Below are 20002 nucleotides of genomic sequence, written 5' to 3'. Positions count from 1 at the left end.
ACTGTGTGTGGTGACTTGTCGGGGGGAACACTGTGTAAATGACATAAATGTCGAATCAGTGTGCTGTACACTGAAACGAACATAAAAGAATATTGATTGGTAGTAAAAAAGAAGGCATTCTGTTCATGCACCTTTTGTTTCTCCTGCTGGCCTTCACAACAGCTTCCTGCGTTCCTGTGCTGTCCCATTCCTTGTGGCCTTATTCAGGGTTCCTGTCCCAGTCAGTCTCTAATTACTGCTCTGAAATCTTGTAGCTTGCTCCGTCTTTCCTTCCAAGCTCTGCAGGTAAAATTTACATGAAGCATCAGTGCACTGAACTTAACGCCAGGATGTTGGGAAGTGAGCACGCAGGGCAGAGCTAACCCATCTTAGTAACTCGGCAGTTTTTAAAGCATCTTCTGCTAAAAGCCACGGGCATTGACTGCAGGTGAGCTGGAGCTCTGTATACGCTGCTTTGGAGGAAGAGCTGTACTTGCAGAGTACATTCACCTGGTAAAGAAGAGGAGGGGGAGTGGGTGAGGGGCACAGTGAGATGCGGGGGTTCATGACCCACTCACTCTCTGAAAATACTGTGCTCCTTGTTTTCTTAGGCTGATACTTCATCTTGCCCAGAAACTAGTACCTAATTTTTCTGTATCATAATTAAATGAAATATAGCTACATAGTTTAATTTTTTTAAAAATCTACCTTGATACCAGCAGGAGACATTCTGGTGCCTTACTCTGCATTAGCCTCACTAATTCTCTTCTTGGTTTTACGTAAGTGTTAAGATTTAAACTCTTCAGTCAAGGCAGAGAGTCATGGCTTTAAGGTGTTCATTTCAAGAGCTGCAGTTGGCCTCCCTCAGCCTTTCCTCACTGCTTTCACTTAAAAATCATGTTAGTGTTTCGGGGGTATGATAATACCACATTTTCCCCCGGGTCTCATCCCAACCCCCTGGCCTCTGCCCCCAGCTGATCCGTAACGTGTGTGGAGACGTCTTTCCCCACCCCCAGGTGAGGAATGTCTTCCTGAGTGAGAAGCTGTTGAGTAGATCGCAGGGAATAGGAGTGTAGCTGTCGTGGGGGAGTGTGTGTTGGGGGTGGCTTTAGTCCTGTCCTTGTCCTTCTGTCTGTCCGGGCAGCCCCTTGGAATCCTTAGGACTCGGTGGGGTAATTTGAAAACTACGAAGCCAGAGATTTTTAGAGTTGGCTGAAGAAAACTTAAATCTTTTAACCCAAGGTTTCCCAAACTTGTCCTATCCTAACTGTCCTGTGGATGCTTGTGAAGAATCGATTTCTTTACTTTCTAGGATGTCCAACCTTTCGGTGTCTCTAGGCCCTACTGGAAGAGGAGGGGTTGTCTTGGGCCACTCATTAAATACACCGCGACATGCAATCACAAAAAAATCTAATGTTTTACGTAAATTTGTGGGTTTATGTTGGGCCACATTCATAGCCATCCTGGGATGCATGCAGCCTCAGGGCCACAGGCTGGACACCCCTGCCATAATCGTTTAGGGTCAAGTGGCCTGAAAATCTGTGCCAGCCAGTGCCCTTAGTTATTGTTAGCTGGTTAGGTGTGAGACGCAGTCTTCGACCCTTTGCCAGCCGAGGAGATGGAGCTGCAGTGGAGGGAGGGAGTTTCTCAGGCTGGTTGTCTCCTTTTAGCTTCTGTAAAGCGCTCGTGTCTTACTGTCTTCAACACTGAGCCGAGTGGTCACAAACGAAGTCTTTGATTATAAAAGAACCCTTAACTAGTAAGAATGATCTTTAAGTCACGAGGAAGAAACGGATGAAGCAGTAAGCTTAGATAGACTGGTGCCGATTCAGATACCATGAAAGACAAGCAGGTGAGTAGCGGACAAGGGTCAGTCAGCTTTCTGTACTTTTATGAATGATCCTCTGAGGGTGGTATCTTCTCTGAGTTTATTCAGAATTTCCACAATGTCATTTTTTGCAAAAGGTGAAAAATACTGTCAGAACAAGCAAAAAATAAAAACAAAAAGCCCTGACAAACAACGGGGGAAAACGTACAAAACGAAACACAGGCAGGTTTAAATAGCTGCACCACTACCTGCATCCATCTAATGGGAAAAGTAACTTGATACTTCACTCAGATACATTTGCTTCTCCCTACCTTTCTCTTCCACGTGCTTTCTGTAGCGTTCGAACGCCACCGTTGTGGTTGGTCATCACGGATGACTGGAGGGAGAGCGGGTTAGAGCACAGTGGGTAGGACAGGCCACTCTGTTCCTCTGCAGGTGCTTACTGGTTACGTGTGTGCGCCGGGCCCTCGCTAGGTGCTGGGAGTGCAGCGGTCCCTGAATATGCAGCATGCTGACCAGTGGAGCCATTTGTTTACAGCCTCAATCTACAGAATTGCCTTATTATAGTGACCTAGTGCTGTTCTGCTCTTTGTGGTGGCGTGTTGCCTAAAAACGATTGTAGGAAATTATACTGAAACACATATCTATCTGTATTCCTGAAAAATGGACTTTTCCAACAACGCAAAACTAAGTTTCATATTTACCTGTAGGATTAATACATAATCCCACAGGAGTCTTCCTTACTCTCTAATCCCAGAGTTAAACATTATTTTCTGAAATGCTCTAATACTACTCTCTAACCCACTGGTTTCCTTTCACCTGTCAGTACTCCTCCTTGGAAAGGAGCTCTCAGCCCTTCATGTAGTCTTCACTTACGATGTTTCTATTCTGCTGCACGGCTGAAATGCTGGAGAAGAGTTAGGAGATAAGTAAAAAAATCGGTAAATGCAGTAACAAAGAAAGCCAGTTGGTACTCCTGTGCCGTTGTATTTATTTTACTCATGAAACTTAAAAGCCTGTCCGGATGTTTTAACGACGAGGACGCATCTGTTGCAGGTTATTGACCCGGTGGCGCCGAGGTATGTCGCGTTACTGAAGAAGGAGGTGGTCCCCGTGAACATCCCGGAGGCTCAGGAGGAGATGAGAGAAGTAGCCAAGCACCCAAAGGTGTCCCTGCAGACTTGCCGCGCTGTTCTCTCTAACAGAAGGGGCAGGACCACGGGGGGGCATGTGCTTTGGTGGCCGGAGGGTGGCTTTGGGACCATTTTCTGTCCAGTGTTCTTTGTCAGGATGATACTCACTGGAGAGAGTATTGTGTAGATTTCTTTCTAAAGCAGTTTAGTCTGGTAAAACCCTAGCGCGTCACATAGAGCCGTTCCACTCAGTTGGAGGCGCTCAGGTCAGTGCATTGTGAAGAGCTGTAAATACTCTAAGTTGTAGCCGTCTGTGGTTGCCTTTCCGTGCACGACGTTAGCTATTTTTTAACCTCAGAGAATTGAGCTATTTTAAGGGAGCCCTGATACTGTGGTGGACGGGGGAGAGAGACCGCGCTGCGTTTGCCTTTCTGTTGCATCTGATTGTTCACCTAGGTGAGCAGTGGTGGCTGACGGATCACGTCGCCTGCTGCAGTTCGCTTGAGTGTGGCGTTTACTGAATGTTTTCAGATGTCAGGGGTGAGAATAAAACTTTTTAGTGGTGCTTATTTGGTAAAGTGGCTGTGGTAGCGGGCTCACATAAATGAAATAATTGCTCTCTGTTGGACAACAGTTAACTGATAAGGGAAAGCACTGTAAACGATGACGGGCTCACCCCGTCGGTCCGTGGCGTTTCCTTCGCCATCATCTCCCCACCGTGTCCCACGTTCAGCCTGTCGTGTTCGGCTCTGAGCCCGGCCTGATGTGAGTTGTCACAGCACCCCGGGAGTTCGCCGGTGTGGCGGCCCCGTGTCCGGCGGTTATTAAACACGCCGTCCAACGTTTATTTCAAAGGACCTTCGTACATTTTTCCTTTTGAATTCTCTCAAACAAAAACTGAAATTTTACAAATATATTATCATTTTATTCTCCAGATCTCTTTATCTTCTTTATGTAATATATTCTGAAAAGGCAGAAAATTTATTTATCCATATATAGTTCTTTCTGTCTTTAAAATTTACCCTCTGAAACATGAAAGGCCCACAGTTTCCTGCGAAGGTGTGGCCTGTGTCTTCCTGTAATCTTGCTGGTCAGGAGTGGCTTTACTTTCTCCTTTGCTGCAACAGCAGGGAGGCTCTGAGGGTAAAGCAGGTTCTGGACGCAGGGACATCGAGCAGCAACCGGTGCTGGCGTAGGTCTGAAAACAGAGTGCTGTAGGCTGGGCGCCCTCTCGGGCGGGCCGCCTGCCCCAGCTCCACTGGCATCACCGGTCAGGGCTGGGACCCCGGCTGACCCAGATAGCTCCCGCGGGCCAAAGCAGAAGGTGGAAGAGCGCGTGCATGCCCGCAGCGGGTCGGTCAGTCGTCGTCTTAACCAGCACTCCCTCCTTCGTCACTCAGAACCCCGACGTCGGCCTGAAGCCCGTGTGGTACGGCCCCCGGGTTTTCGTTGAAGGTGCTGATGCAGAGACGTTTTCGGAGGGCGAGACGGTGACGTTTATAAATTGGGGCAACATCAACATCACCAAGATACACAAGTGAGAACTTTTTGTTTGTTTTCAAGTAAATACGGCAAAAAAGTGTTTCGTGTGTATTCACTCGTTAAATGTTACTGGGCTCAGATACATTCATGGGGCTGAGTAGTGAAGCTGCCCGGGCATAAATACTGCACATTCTGGATTTACGTTTTTCAGTTTTTCCCGTGTGCTGTATTTTGCCATGTATAACGTGCACCCGTGGTTTTGTGCTCATTATATGCCGGATTATTGTGCTTGTGGTATATAAACATTATACCCACGTATAACATGAGTCCTTATTTGTCCCTCAAAGATTTGGGTGAAAAGTGCTCATTACACACTGCAAAATACGGTGTGTTCCAGTTTACTCATAGGGCATCGGGGAAGCTCTTGCTTGTGATGCTGAAAGTTACTTCATCTAGATGCATCTGTATGAAAAGTAGTTCCAGTGCTTGGGGTCCTCTCTTATCATCTAGTTCTCCTTATAGTTGGCTGGTGGAGGGATTCTTGGGGCGGAATTTGTGTGTGCAACATATTTTTTGTCCTGTGATCTGCTTTGAAATTACTTGTTTAATGATGAATGCGGACTTGCCAGTGATTACAGTGTGCCACACTGTAATTTGACTTGAAGATCACATCAATGAAGCATACTGTACTAAGATTAATTTATGTAAACTTTGACATCTTAATTGTCCAGTAATTGCATATGATTTTAAGTAGTTGCTAAATACTTTTAAATACGTTATTTTAGATTTTTTAATGCTTAGTGCAGGCGACTTTAAAGTTTGTGAATATGTGCATGCTGTTCCTCAGATGGATGTGGGTCTGTTGTCCAGTGGATTATTAGCGTCTGGACGGCAGGGATTGTATTTTATTCATCTCTTATCCAGGATATGCCTGACACAGGTTAAGGACTCCGATGTCTGATTTGAAAGTTTTGCAAAGAAAGCTCCTTACCCATTTCTTACAGATGCTGTTTTGGCAGCTAGGGTTTATGTTTTTCACCACACTTTTCAATCTCACATCCAGAGACTCAAATGGAAAGATTGTATCTCTTGATGCGAAACTGAATTTGGAGAACAAAGACTACAAGAAGACCACCAAGATCACTTGGCTGGCGGAGACGGCCCGAGCCCTGCCCATCCCGGCAGTCTGTGTCACCTACGACCACTTGATCACAAAGCCGGTGCTCGGGAAAGACGAGGACTTTAAGCAGTATGTCAACAAGAACAGTAAGGTAACCTGGAAGAAACGCACTCTGTCTTTCCCTGGTATTTTAAGACCTTGGTTTCTCAAATAAAATGGAAAAGGTTTGTTAGAGTTTTACTCAAATAAAAAGGTGTGAAAGAGTAATGTTCCCATTGTGCAGATGATAGAAAGTGAGGCACAGTGAGGGTCAGGAACCTGCCCCGGACAGACAGTAGACGGTGGAGCAGGGATTCAAACCCAGGCATCCCAGCTCCAGAGCCCTTCCGCCTCTGTGCTCCGTCTGCCAGCACTTCCTGCGTCGCAGTGCGTGTTTGGGGGGGGGGGGGGCTCATTTGCATCTGCAGGGACACCGAAGGAGTTAGTGTTGAGGTCTCCTGAAGCCAGTCAGTTTATAAATGTTAACTTTAAAAATTACAGTAAATGTGGTTATTTATTTTAATACGTCTGTTATTTTATGTGTACTTAAATAGTAAGGTTTTTAACATGTTTGTTTAAAAGAACCTTCCAGCTACCAGAAAAGCTGTTGCATGTGAGAGGTGAGTTTAGTGCCCTGGTTTTGAGGACGTGTGTTTTCGTCTTATGCTTTCTCTGCAGCACGAGGAACTGATGCTGGGGGATCCCTGCCTGAAGGACTTGAAAAAGGGCGACATCATCCAGCTGCAGAGAAGAGGCTTCTTCATATGCGACCTGCCTTATGAGCCCGTTAGGTAAACAGATGGAGCTGAGCCGCCGCATGAGAACGCTGACAGTTCTTGCAGTCATAACATTTTAGAAACCAAACGTCCCCTAAAATACTGACAGTTCTCTATTCAGTTTGATTTGCTCTTCTCTCTTTAGTATTTCAGACTTTAATAAGTGATATCTTTGCAATAGCGTAGTGTTAACAAGTTCACTTCTAAAACTAAACCGTCTTGTAGTTCATAAAGAAAAGAATTTCTCCAGAGCAGATACACAAATGGTCAGTCCGCACACAGGAAGCTGCATAAGGCCATCAGCTCCTGGGGGGGTGCATGTCAGGACCGCAGTGCGGCGGGGGTACCCGTGAGGACGTCTCATTGGAGCCTGTGTACACTCATCATTTGTGAGTGTAAATGGAAAGTGGAAGCGTAAAATGACGTAGACAGTACTTCAGAAAGTTCAAGTCACAGAGTTACTCTTTTACCCAGTAGTTCTACTCCTAAGTGTGTACTTCAGAAAAATAATAATGTGTTCATACAAAAACTCGTACACAGATGCTCATAGCAACATTATTCATAAGGCCAGCGGGTGCAGACAGCCCCGGTGTTCCTTGGCTAACCCACGGCAAAGTGTTCGTCCATACAAGGGCATGTTACTCAGCCGCAGAAAGCAGTGAGGTGCGGACTTACGCTACAACATGCGCGAACCTCGTGAACACTTGCTAAGTAAAAGAAGCTAGTCAGCACAGACCACGTATTTATATGAAGTGTCCAGAATAGACAATCCACAGAAATAAAGTAGCTTAGCGGCCGTCAGGGTCGGGTCTGGGAAGTGATAAAAGGGTTCAAGATTTCTTTCTGGGGTAACAAAAGTGTTCCAAAATTAAATAGTGGTGGTAGTTATATACTTTATATAATCTTCGAATTGTGTACTTTCAAAGGGTGACATTTTGGTATATAAATTATATTTCAAAGCTATTACTAAAAAATATGGAAGATGTGTAGATCCTTTTATTAGTACATTCTTTCCGTCTTTATTTTTACTTTAGCTTTTACCACAAAATTTAAAGAAATTCTTGGCTTGTGAAGTCTTAGAGCAGTGGATTTTACTAATAACCCTACCCTTAAGAAATGAGAAATTCATATAAAATGAATGGCTTTTAGGAATTAACTCTGCTCATAAGCAGACTGGGTGGGATTTGTCAATGGCTTACCTTTTCAGTCAAGGTGAGGCCATCAGCACCCACTTCCGCCCTCTCTGGTCCAGGTGACACAGGTGACGCGGGCTCAGGTGCACTTCTGTCCTGGGGTTGTGTGTGCACACCTGTGGACGTTCACAAATTGCAAGTTCATAATTAGCATGGTCAACTGTTACTAATGTATTTACTGTTTCCAGACTGCTCTGAAGAACCTCGGATTCGAATAGTAAGGGAAGGGACTATTTATTTATACTTCGAGAGCACTGACTTAACCTGGGCATTCCGTTTTAGTTGCTCTGGGTAATTTGGTTCAAGTAAACATGCCTGGCCCCCTGTGTGTGCTTCAGTCCCCACAGTTGCAGAGACGCGCCCTGTGTCCTGATATACGTCCCTGACGGGCACACGAAGGAGATGCCCACGTCCGGGTCGAAGGAGAAGACCAAAGTGGAAACAGTAAGGAGTGAGGTGAATGTTGGCTTTTTAGTCATTGAGCTTTCTTATGCTGGGGTTCAGAATCTGTTTTTTCACGGATGGTTGTCTGTCTTACTGTGGAGACTGAAGAAGACGACAGCTCTTACTGTGGGGGGTTTTGTTGTCCTTTCATGTAAGATTCTAAAATACCTTGCAAAAAAAGATTTGTAAAATTTAATTTTCTGTGGAAAAGTCAGCGACTAGATTAAAAGGATATTTTTAGCAAGGTTTTATTTTTCCTTTATAGAGCCTTAGTAGATCCTTTCCTCTTTGACAGCCAGTCCGCTTTAGTCAGGGGCTTTGTGGGGGGCTCAGGGGCGTGTCGAGGACCACCTCTTCTTAGCTGCTCATTTTATACGTGAAAAGGAGCGGGGGGAAGCCTTGCCCAAGATAATGACATTGGTTATCCCAGCCTGGACTGTGGCCTGGCTTTCTGGTTTCCTGTGTGTGCGTTTCTGTCGAACTCCAGTGCTCGGAGGAAGCTGCCGGCAGGCCGGGAGGCATGTGGAGGTGACGCTTCCTCTCTGCCTTCGGGGGCGGCGTTAGGAAGCTGTGCGGCCGTCAGGGTCTGGAGGATGTGCCACCTGCGGTTGCAGCTTCTGTCCTCGTCATGCAGGACGTGGACTTGAGTGGTGGCGACCTGTCTGGAGAGTCCGAGTTCACTGCCTGGGCCGGGGTCCCCACGCTCCTTCAGTTCACAGTACCCGTGGTCCCTCTGTCATTCTTCCATGGCCCCTTGGCTGCAGGACATTTTTGACAGCTCTCCTTTTTAAGTGGTGTAGTCCAGACAGCTAGATACAGACATGCATCCCAATAACTTAGTGGCTATTTGAGGAACTAACACATACAAGTTGAAAGAAAAGAAACTTGAATTTTATTTTTAAAATATTTTGTTCTTAAGTGTTAAATATTTTAACTTTATTCCTATTACATTTCACTTTTTCAGTGATACAATTGAAAGAAAATTCATAATTTCCTTTCTCCCTTAAACCCTGGACTCAGATGGGACCCAGCCATTTCCTGGCTGCAGTGACTTTCCGTGACACTTGATCCATGACACAGCAGCTGTGAAAAGGCAGCTCTGCGGAAGGGTGGTGTCACGGAACGGGACGTGGCATGCCCCAGTGTCACAGCTGCCTCACCCTGAGCTCGGGGCACACGTGGTGTTTGACAGCTGTTGGGTGTGCTGCCTTGTTCGCCCCCGGCGGGTTGGAGGGCCCCGTGGCAGCTTGTGGGTTTGCGGGGCACCTGGTGCACCTCGGTGCACAGTTGGGATCCACGGGTGTCGTAGCTGGGCAGTCACGGAAGGTGGGGCATCAGTGACGAAGATGGTGTGAGGGTGGGTTGGATGCAGGGAGAGGAGGTGTTGTAAGTGGTCGGAGGGTGAGCATGGAGGATGTCGAGTAGGACGTGAACCCAGGAAGCAGGGTTGGTAAGACAGGAGCCTCTGGTTTTGTTTTGGTCGACTAGGTAAGTAAGTGGTAAGTAACCTGCGCTGGGGAAGGCAGAGGCATGGAAGTTTACTAGGATGTGAGTTTGAAACTGTTTACAGGAGGGATGTCGTGACTTGAGCTTGTAATTTACACAGATGAAAAACTGTGGTTTCTGGTTCAGAAATTCTGTTTTACCTTGGAACATGATACAACGATCAGTTTGATTTAATTTTGTGGGGAGACATTTAACATGAATTAATTATTTTACTTTTGGTTTCCTGCCTTCATAGACAAAGACTCCTATTAAGAACAGACCAGCACCCCCTTCGACTAATACTTGCGCTGCGACATCCGAGGGTTCCTTGGCCCTTTACAATAGAGTGGCTGCTCAGGGGGACGCGGTTCGAGAATTAAAAGCCAAGAAGGCAGCAAAGGAAGATGTAGATGCAGCTGTGAAACAGCTTTTGGCTTTGAAAGCTGAATATAAGGAGAAAACGGGCCAGGAATACAAGCCTGGAAGTCCTCCGGCTGTAACCGGCCAGAACATCTCTTCCAAATCCCCAGGAGGCACCGCGGACAGTAAATCTCTGTATGAGGAGGTTGCTGCGCAAGGGGAGGTCGTTCGCAAACTGAAAGCTGAGAAGGCCCCAAAGGTCAGTGTGCTGAGAGTGGCCCAAAGGTCAGTGTGCTGGGAGGGGCCCAGAGCGCCTTGTATGGAGGCCTGTGGCGCCCAGCTGCCAGGGCGGACCTGTCTTCCCATAGCGCGTGTCCGTGGGCCGTGTGCTGGAACGCCGGGGCATAGGGGTCGGCATTCACTGACACCTGCCGTGTGCTGAGTTCTGGAGACACTAACGTGAAGCTGCGCACCATCGAGGGGTGGGAGGAGAGGCAGGGGCGGGGACATGCTGCTGCCATTACCTGTGTCACGCAGCTGTGGCCGTGCCAGTTGCTCTGAGAGATTTGGGGGCACTAAGTGTCAGGGAAGGAGGAAACTCCATCAATCAAGGCCAGTGGTTCCCCATACGTCTCTGTTCAGACACATGCCTAGTTTTACGATTTTATTCTATTCCTGCCGTTTTTAGAATGCCTCATTCAGTAATGAAGTGGCTTGCCCATCTACGGGTTCCCCGTTGTGTTTCAGGTTGTAATCTCGCCGAGCAAAGGTTTTGTTTCGTTGCTGGGTGTTCTCCCTGTGCGAAATTAACCTCTAGTAACTCCTTGTGTGAAGGGGAACTTCTTTCAGACAGGCCTCTTTTTGTAGAAATGGTTGCAGGAAAGCCCCTTAACTTTTCCCCATTTTTTTTGCCTTATAACTGATGGAAATTTCTGTTTTTCTTGATTCTTGTATGTCTGATTAGCTATGTCCTTTTCCCTAGGATCAGGTAGGTTTTGCTCTGCAAGTGCTCTTAGTTCTAAAGACAGCGTAAACCAGAGACAGGTCAGGAGTACGAATCAGACCAGCCGCCCTCTTCTCCAAGTGCAGTCCCTCCTGTCACCTGCCCTCCCTCCACGTGGCACCCGCTGTGGCCCACTCTAGGTCTGTGGGCAGCAAAGCACTATCATAAAGAAGCTGCACTAGGAAGTGGGACCGCTGTCCCACAGACACCTAGCTGCTGAGGGTATACCAGACGTCCCTGTGCTCCCTGCATTCCTCTGACCCCACATTACTCTCCTGGCTTCCGGCGCGGGGCTCCTGGCGCCCTGGGGTGACGTGGCAGTAGAACTTGGGTGGGCAGCTGTGTGCAGGCACTTCCTCTGTCGTGCCGATGCCTTGGCCTCCCGGTGGGGTACTGGTGTGCGCTTAGACGGCACCGCCCTTCAGGTCAGACGTCTGGCGTGCGCCCTCCACCCGCGTGGCCGGCTTCTGTGCTGGGGTCACCAGTGCCTCCGGCTGCTCCACTCTTTTTCACTATGATTACAGTGACATAGCAGAGGATGGCGTATGCAGGTGAGTGTACAAAACCTCAGCCTACCTTCCCATTTCGTTGTGATTTTTTAAAAGCCTGATGTAACTATTCTGTAGTTGGGCCCAGACTGTGTGGGTTTTTTAGTGTTGCATTTACTGTGTGTTTAGAAATTAAGAAAAATAAGGTTTGTACGGCAAAGCCATTGAGGTGATCTGTGCCCAAGTTTAGAAGTTTTGACTCTTCTACTTACAGAGCCAGGGCTGGGACGCTCACAGTTTGCTTGGGTGCTCTGTGATTTGTGTGTTTACGTAAGATGGAAAGTCACTCTGTTAAATGTATGTGGGTGTTTATGTTTATTCTGATGATTTGTATATAGTGTTACAGTGTGATTCACATTTTTAACTTTAGTTTTCATCTGTTATTTTAGGCTGATGATTTGATTCCCTTGTGCTTGGGCTTCTCCACGATGGTTATTTACAAGAATGCTATAGTGATATAACTGAGTTTCGAATAATCACTGGAATTTGCAGAAAGTATTAAATATTTCTTTTTTTCTCTTTTAACTCAGGCTAAAGTAAATGAAGCTGTAGAGTGCTTGCTTGCTCTGAAAGCTCAGTATAAAGAAAAAACCGGGAAGGAATACGTTCCTGGTCAGCCCCCATCATCTGCAAGTTTAGATTCAAGCCCAGCCAGGAGCTCTGAGTCTTGTGGTCCAGAAACACCAGAAGCCAAAGTACTTTTTGACAGAGTAGCTTCTCAAGGAGAGGTTGTTCGAAAACTTAAAGCTGAAAAAGCCTCTAAGGTTAGTGTGGGATCTTGCTTGTATTTTTGTTTTGCGCATTGCCCGCTGTTTTCTTTGCCCCGTGAAATCTGGCTAACTGCTACTCACATAGTTCAGTTTTCAGCTGTCTCATCCTGCCAGCTATAGAAAACTTCACTGATCTTCCCCCCCGACTCGATTTGATTGGACCTTCTCATGCAGCACTGCCTTTCTCTGACAGGACCCTCACATGCCCTGTTTTGGAGTGGTCTGGTTCTGTCTGGTCTGTAAGGTCCTTGAGAAGAGGGACTCAGACCCCAGCAGCAGCTGGCTCATGGAAGGGCCCCGGGTACAGTCCGTACTCTTTATTTGACTCATTCTTCTGAAGCTCTTTCATCTGAAACGGCAGATTTTATTTTGAACCATGGTGCAGTTTGCACTGGTTGTATTGTGTTCGATACAAGTAGGACTTTTTGTACTTTGTACAGATTCATTTGAGCAGAAAACAATGAGTCATTAGGGGTTTTGAATCTAACCATTCGTATAGAGGCTCGCTGCTGCCAGTGGTGCTGCTGGCCGTGTGATGGAAGGGCCCTTCGCTCAGCCGTGCTGCTGGCCGTGTGATGGAAGGGCCCTTCGCTCAGCCGTGCTGCTGGCCGTGTGATGGAAGGGCCCTTCGCTCAGCCGTGCTGCTGGCCGTGTGATGGAAGGGCCCTTCGCTCAGCCGTGCTGCTGGCCGTGTGATGGAAGGGCCCTTCGCTCAGCCGTGCTGCTGGCCGTGTGATGGAAGGGCCCTTCGCTCAGCCGTGCTGCTGGCCGTGTGATGGAAGGGCCCTTTGCTCAGCCGTGCTGCTGGCCGTGTGATGGAAGGGCCCTTAGCTCAGCTGTGCTGCTGGCCGTGTGATGGAAGGGCCCTTCGCTCAGCCGTGCTGCTGGCCGTGTGATGGAAGGGCCCTTTGCTCAGCCGTGTTGCTGGCCGTGTGATGGAAGGGCCCTTTGCTCAGCCGTGCTGCTGGCTGTGTGATGGAAGGGCCCTTCGCTCAGCCGTGCTGCTGGCCGTGTGATGGAAGGGCCCTTCGCTCAGCCGTGCTGCTGGCCGTGTGATGGAAGGGCCCTTAGCTCAGCTGTGCTGCTGGCCGTGTGATGGAAGGGCCCTTAGCTCAGCTGTGCTGCTGGCCGTGTGATGGAAGGGCCCTTCGCTGGAACGGCAGTGCAGTGCACGCTGCACACTAGTGCTGCCTCAGGGCGGTTTGCGAGATGGACGTGTTCGGGGACAGTTCTGGCCAGTGGGGACAGTTCTGTCCAGTGCGGCCACATGGGGCTGCAGCGCCCTGGAGATGTGGCCGTTGTGACTGAGGGCTGACCTTTTAATTACGTTTACTAGAGACTAGTGTAAGTATAAAGAGTCACGTGTGGCCGATGACTACTTTTTGGACAGGGCGGTTCGAGTGCTGTTTTTTAGTCACTCTTTTGTACAGTTCTGTCCCCGTTTACCATAGTCTTTTATTTTCAGAAGTTAGCACATGTAACATTCTCCACTGCTGCCTCATCCCCCGCTGCCTTCAGCTGTGTTTTCGGGGCTGCTGACAAAGCTCCGGCGCTGGTGCTCCGGCAGGGTGTGAGCTGACTATGACCTTGTTCTCTTCCTCTGTTGAACCGCAGGATCAGGTGGACGCCGCCGTGCAGGAACTGCTCCAGCTGAAGGCGCAGTACAGGACTCTGACTGGCGTTGAGTACAAGCCTGTCTCTGCCACTGGGGCCGAAGACAAAGATAAGAAGAAGAAAGAAAAAGAAAATAAATCCGAAAAGCAGAATAAGCCTCAGAAACCAAATGATGGCTCAAAGAAAGACCCCTCTAAAAGCCAAGGTGGTGGGCCGCCACCCGGTGGAGCAGGAGAGGGCCAGGGGCCCCGGAAGCAGACCAGGTGACGAGGCTCGGAGCGGAGACCCCACTCCCGTGACGCAGGGTTTTGAATGCCTCAGTTCTTATATTTAAAATACTTTTTTGGTTAGTTTGACTCTCGCATTAAATCAGAGAATGCTGAAGCTGTAGGGCCAGCAGATAGCTCTTGTTAGTCCCCTGTCCGTTTGTTGGAATGGGCCGCACATTCGCTCTCTCGGTTCGGGAGTCTCAGAACAGAGGAGGCCCCCTGCAGTCTCAGTGCTGTGCGGTCTTCCATCTCCCTGTCCCTCCCACCGCTGTGATGGGCTGGGCCCCACTGCTGGAGCGGTTTTCACTTGACCGCGTGAGCACAGACCAACATACACGTTCCGTCCCCTCCCTCTCAGCACAGTTGGTACCTAACTGTACACATTGTTTTGCACCTTAAACAGATTTTTCGAATGAAATTCTTTTTGTCAGGACTCGATGAGAACTTCGTTTTCATTAGGACTTTAAAGTGGGTTTGGTTGCATGTCAAACAAAGCTGGTTTAAAAACAGCAGCAGTGGGATGGCTGGTGCTTCTGTCCTTTCCAGTCGGTGTAAATAGTGGGGTTCCCCGTCGGTAACCCCCCATCCCCTAATTAGAGCGGACCCTGTGCTTGGTTCCTTTAGTGGCTTAACAGGAAGGAAAGGCTGTTGCTAGCAGCTTATATTTGGAGAGACTGTGTTTCCGATTTATTAGCTGCATTTCAGATTTTGCCTCTCATCACTCACGTCATCCACACGGTCTCTCCTTAAATGAGAATACAACAGTTGTTTCTCCTTGCCTGTTGACGGGGTCATCAGTTGTACAAATAGTGGAAGAAAAACTAGAACCTCCCACCTTTTACCTTCTGACTGCACGTGAAAGGGCAGGGGCTAATACGAGCATTTTTTGAGATGTGTCAAAGGGAGACAATGAAGAATTCAAGTATAAAAACATTAAGATTTTAAGCCAGGAAAGCTGTGTTTATACACTGTGAAAAGATTTCCTTTTTAAAAAACAGAACTCATGGGTTGATTTTTCTATGTGAGCCATAAGACCACAGTTCCTAATTATCATTGGTGTTTCAAGAAAAGGGTTCTTGTCTCGAATGGTGTCATTGCAGATTTAATTAATTTTGGAAGCATCTATCTCTGCAACTTTTACTTACTGCAGTTGAAAGAAAAGCGCGTAGACTAAGGAATTACAGACCTGTATGTGCCCGCGGGAGTCCACGTAGAGCCGTTGTTTTTAGTACTTTCTACGTGTTGCTTTCAGGGAGACTCTCATCTTACTAACTGTGACTTGGCCTGGATTCAGGTTGGCAAAAGATGCTTCCTATGTGTCAGTACGAGAAAGCTGCGTGAGCAGGTGACGTGCAAGTGACGTCATACTACCTTGTGATGACTTTGCGAATGAGGCAGCTGCGTCATAGTTGTTGGGTTTAGCTTTCATGTTTCGTGGGCAGCGTCTCACCACCTTTTAAGAGATGACTGTTCTGTTTTCTAGATTTAAAACAGTATCTTGGGAATGAATATAGAAGAAGTGTAGAAGTAACTCATGCTAAAGAAAAACGAGTCTACTTTGAAGTTTAGAGTTTATTTCCCTTCAACCTAGAAGCATTTGCTCAATGAAGGAATTTATATTTTACTTTTCATATCTGCAGGTTGGGCCTTGAGGCAAAAAAAGAAGAAAATCTTGCAGATTGGTATTCTCAAGTGAGTATGCATTCATTGATTTTTATGTGTTAAATTGCTCAGAGGGACTCTATACCTAGGTTCTGAAGTCCAGACACAAAGTGACAATGTGTGATGCCTTCAGTAGTACCTAGGATAGTCATTTAGCATGTCACAGTTACCAGAGCTTGTTCACAGAAAGTGTTCAATCAAGTAGCCCAGTGCCATAGTTAGTACTTGATTTTTTTTTTTATGGTGAGGTAAAGAGATTAGTCCAAAGTCACAAAGATAGTAACAGCAGAAACAAGATTGGAATTGAAGTCTGCTTAAGAGTGAGGGCCCTGGCGTGTCTGAGTTCAGAAAGGCTTGTTTTACATGCCCGGAAGGCGGGTGTCCTGGGGGCCTGTGGGGGGGCGGGACTCCCAGCTGGAGGCTTGGCAGTCAGCCTCTCGGCACCTGCACCGCCACGCTGGCTCAGTGTCGGCCTCAGAGACTGTGCTTGTCTTTTTAAAAGGTCATCACAAAGTCAGAAATGATTGAATACTACGATGTAAGTGGCTGCTACATTCTCCGCCCCTGGGCGTATTCCATCTGGGAGTCCATCAAGGACTTCTTCGATACTGAGATCAAGAAGCTTGGTGTTGAAAACTGCTATTTCCCCATGTTTGTGTCTCAAGGCGCCTTAGAGAAAGAGAAGACTCATGTTGCAGACTTCGCCCCTGAGGTGAGGTTGCTTTGTTTATTTTTGTAGTTTTTTTTCCTTAAACTTGAAAGTGTATTTCCCATTCACACTTCAATAGTAGTTTAAAAGGAAAGTTATAGTAGCCGATTCAGAGGAGTTTAAAAAAATTTAAAGCCATTTAAAAAATTGTATTTCTACCTTCAGCATAGGTTATGATTCTGTTTGTTACATTAAGTCATTAACTGGCTTTTACTTCTCTCTCCACGTTTGTAAGGACAGTCAATAGCTACCTTTTCTCACCGTGAACAGCAGGAAATAACTTGCCCCAATTGGTATAGCAAAAGTTGAATTCACAACTTGCTGGCATTTGTGCTGTTTCTTTAAATGCTGTTTACACGCTGTGTGAAAAATTACTTATCTTACTAGGTGGCGTGGGTCACAAGGTCTGGCAAAACAGAGTTGGCGGAACCCATCGCCGTTCGTCCCACCAGTGAGACAGGTGAGCACGGCCTCGGAGCAGGGGAAGCCCACGGACACGTTGGGGACAGGCCTAGAGGGGGTCTCAGCTTCCGTGCTGTGACTTGTATGATCCTTGTTGACAGTGTTATGAAGCATATCAAGATGCATGCAAACTGAAGTTGTATAGAATTTCATTCTCTGTACAGTGTGTATTACAGAGCCCTTTAGCAATAGGAGAAGGGGTTTTTTTTAAAAAAAAAGTTTCATCATTTCATATTCATGCTATAATTTCCCCAAACTATTCAAGGAATTGTATGCTTGGAATAATTTTATTCTTGGAATTATAAAACTGCCAACACTAATGTTTTGTCATATTTATAAATTTTGTTACTTATGTTGATGGTACATTTACATTCATGTAGGTTTTTTATATAGGTTACTGAGTGGTTTTATTTACATCCTGTACTATTCTTACAACAGTGTAGTGAGGAAGGGTGGGGCAGCTGTGGTTATTCCCATTTTGCAGGTAAAAAAAGTCTCTGAAAGGTGAAGGACTTTCCTAAAATGACAAAGCGAGTGGGAGGGTCTCACGGAAAGTTCGAGCCTCTGGGCTTGTCCGTGTGTCCAGAGTGTTACCCGGTTTGGCGAAGGATGACTTGCTCTCTGTTGTTTCTGGTGCTGCCGTGTGCTCGAACAGCGATGCAGTATTGAAATCATGACGGCGCCATTCCTTTTGTGTCACTAAGGGCAGCTAGTCACGAGACTGTGAGGAGGCAGGCACCTTCACTTAAGTGAGCAGTTCGAGGCAAGAGCTTTCAGACGACAGGCAGATGTGACCTGCGTTCTGGTTCTCACACGTTGCTGTGCTGGGTTCAGCAGGTTCTGTAACGTCTCTAGTCTCGGTTTCCGTGTCTGTAATACCGAGAGATTCCAGTAGCTACTTTGTGGGTTGAGTGTGAGAACTCAGCAGGATGAAGAATGCAAAGAACTTAACATAGAACATGGTATGTACTATGCATTCTTCACTTAGTGTTTTCAAACCAAAACAGCAGAAAGGCAGCCGAAGTGTCAACCTCACTGCCAAGAACGCAAAGTGCAGTCGGGTTTAGGTAGTTTACTTCCTTGACTGATTTCTTGATGACATACATAACAATGCCATCCGCTGACATCACAAGCGCTGGACACACTGTTGCACAAATGTGGCGTTCTGGTCCCTGCTCGCCGTGTGCAGCGCAGCTCTGCTCAGCCCTCGGGGAGAAGCGGGCCCCACGGAGGCTCAGCGGCCTGTGCTCGTGTCTTCGCAGTCATGTACCCTGCCTACGCGAAGTGGGTGCAGTCGCACAGGGACCTGCCCATCAGGCTCAACCAGTGGTGCAACGTGGTGGTAGGTGCCCTCCCTCTGTCCTGCTGGTGCTCCTGCCCGCCGGGTCACGGGAGCCATTGCGTCTCCCCTGGTTTGCATAGTCGGGGGGCTGGGGGTGTGGGAGCGTTTTTGGAGTGCCGTGGATCACAGTTGTGCTTTCTGATGGCTTACACACACAATGGCAACAGACACCGAAAAGCGCTCTCGGATGACCCTGTTGTCTCCCTGCCCCTTCCAGCGCTGGGAGTTCAAGCACCCTCAGCCTTTCCTGCGGACGCGAGAGTTCCTCTGGCAGGAAGGACACAGTGCCTTTGCCACGTTCGAGGAAGCCGCAGAAGAGGTATGGAACGTGGGCATCCTTGTTCGGGTCTGTGTTGCATCTGTGCCTGTGTCCCTGCCGCGCTTCTCTGGTTCTCCAGCTGTCAGTAGTGCGGTGCTGTCTGTTCATAGCAGTCGTTCAGCAGGTAGCTCTGAGCCGAACCTCGGTCCGATCTCAACGTAGCATTAAAAGAATTTCTTGGTGTAACTTACTTTGTCACTTAAAATCATATGTAATGTTCAGAGAAAAAAGGAGCGCATTCAGATGTGTGTGGGCCTAAGAAACTGCGTATTGAAATTATACTAGAAAAGGTGGCTTTATTTTTTTAATTTTAAAAAATTTGTACTTACTGATTTTGAAGGAGAGAGAGGGAAGCATCAATTTGTAGTTCCACTTCTTCATGCATTCATGAGTTGATTCTTGTATGTGCTTTGACTGGGGATCAAACCCACAGCCCTGGTGTATCGGGACAGCACTCTAACCAACTGAGCTACCCGGCCAGGGCCGTTTTAAATTTCCAGATGAAAGCACCTTTGGACCTCAGTGTATAGCAGGAATTATAATCACATGGATAAAAATAATTATTCTTTGGGAGGTTTTTGCCCTTGTCACTGTATATCTTCCAGAAGCTTTAGTTTTCTCTTATATTCTAAATTTATGTAGGTTTTATAAAGCTCTTCAACTTCTTTTCACGCTGCTTTGTTGGAATGTCTTCCTTAGTAAATTCACACTGGCTGCTTTAGCCTTTCCATAGAAAAGGTTTTCGTTGTGTGGCTGCTCCTCCCACCACAACTGGTTTTAAGTAGTACAGGGTGAGAGATCTATAATAGATGAGCACACCATGAACTTGGACACTTCCACACTTGAACTGTTGTTGCAGGTCCTGCAGATACTCGACTTGTACGCTCGGGTGTATGAAGAACTGCTGGCGGTCCCGGTGGTACAGGGGAGAAAGACGGAGAAGGAGAAGTTTGCGGGAGGGGACTACACGACCACGGTGGAGGCGTTTGTCTCCGCCAGCGGCAGGGCCATCCAGGTGCCGGCTGCTGCCTGGGTTGCGTGGGTGACTCTCGGAAGCAGGGCGGGTGGGCGGACCCAACACATCTCTTCTGCCATCAGGGAAGGGGGCTCTCAAAATCAGCAGTTCATGTGCTTTCTAGGCCACATTCTTATTTCAGGCATCTCTGTCCCATTTTTGTAAGTCTCCACGGTCAGCCAAGTCAAGGCTGTGTCCTCACCTACCAGAGCGTGGGATCCTTTTTAACTCCCATAGCGCATGCCACTCCTGGGGAAGGGGCTGTCCACAGCAGTGCCCTTCGACACTGCTGTTCGATTAAAGTGTACCAGTGGTACCAGTGTGCCAGCTGTGCTTGAAAAATGTACTGAATATTAAAAAACTCAAGGAAGATTAACTAGGTTTAGGGTCACGTTAAGGCACGTGGCCTTACAATCATTTTCAAAGGCATGATAGGTTATTAAAATAAAG

The 20002-nt window shown here is 47.4% G+C and overlaps 1 protein-coding gene across 5 annotated transcripts in view; it reads left to right on the top strand.

Annotated features, from left to right (window-relative positions):
* The window catches only part of EPRS1 (glutamyl-prolyl-tRNA synthetase 1), a 45672-nt gene that overhangs the window by 17139 nt on the left and 8531 nt on the right, over positions 1–20002 (top strand). For 3 of the 5 annotated variants that reach the window (XM_053912642.2, XM_024575948.4, XM_045184431.3), the window contains 14 exons: positions 2864–2974; positions 4341–4477; positions 5486–5693; positions 6260–6372; positions 7889–8006; positions 9736–10098; positions 11921–12154; positions 13775–14037; positions 15684–15735; positions 16208–16417; positions 16802–16874; positions 18139–18218; positions 18436–18537; positions 19397–19552. In XM_053912642.2, coding sequence (XP_053768617.1) covers positions 2864–2974; positions 4341–4477; positions 5486–5693; positions 6260–6372; positions 7889–8006; positions 9736–10098; positions 11921–12154; positions 13775–14037; positions 15684–15735; positions 16208–16417; positions 16802–16874; positions 18139–18218; positions 18436–18537; positions 19397–19552 — 2220 coding nt within the window. The remainder of the gene's footprint in view (positions 1–2863; positions 2975–4340; positions 4478–5485; positions 5694–6259; positions 6373–7888; positions 8007–9735; positions 10099–11920; positions 12155–13774; positions 14038–15683; positions 15736–16207; positions 16418–16801; positions 16875–18138; positions 18219–18435; positions 18538–19396; positions 19553–20002) is intronic. The other 2 variants (XM_045184433.3, XM_045184432.3) reach the window with 1 other exon arrangement.

The sequence above is a fragment of the Desmodus rotundus genome, chromosome 10 (assembly GCF_022682495.2).
Source record: "Desmodus rotundus isolate HL8 chromosome 10, HLdesRot8A.1, whole genome shotgun sequence".
Lineage (NCBI taxonomy): Eukaryota > Metazoa > Chordata > Mammalia > Chiroptera > Phyllostomidae > Desmodus > Desmodus rotundus.
Note: the sequence above shows the minus strand (reverse complement) of the source record. Positions and strands in the feature narration are given on the sequence as shown.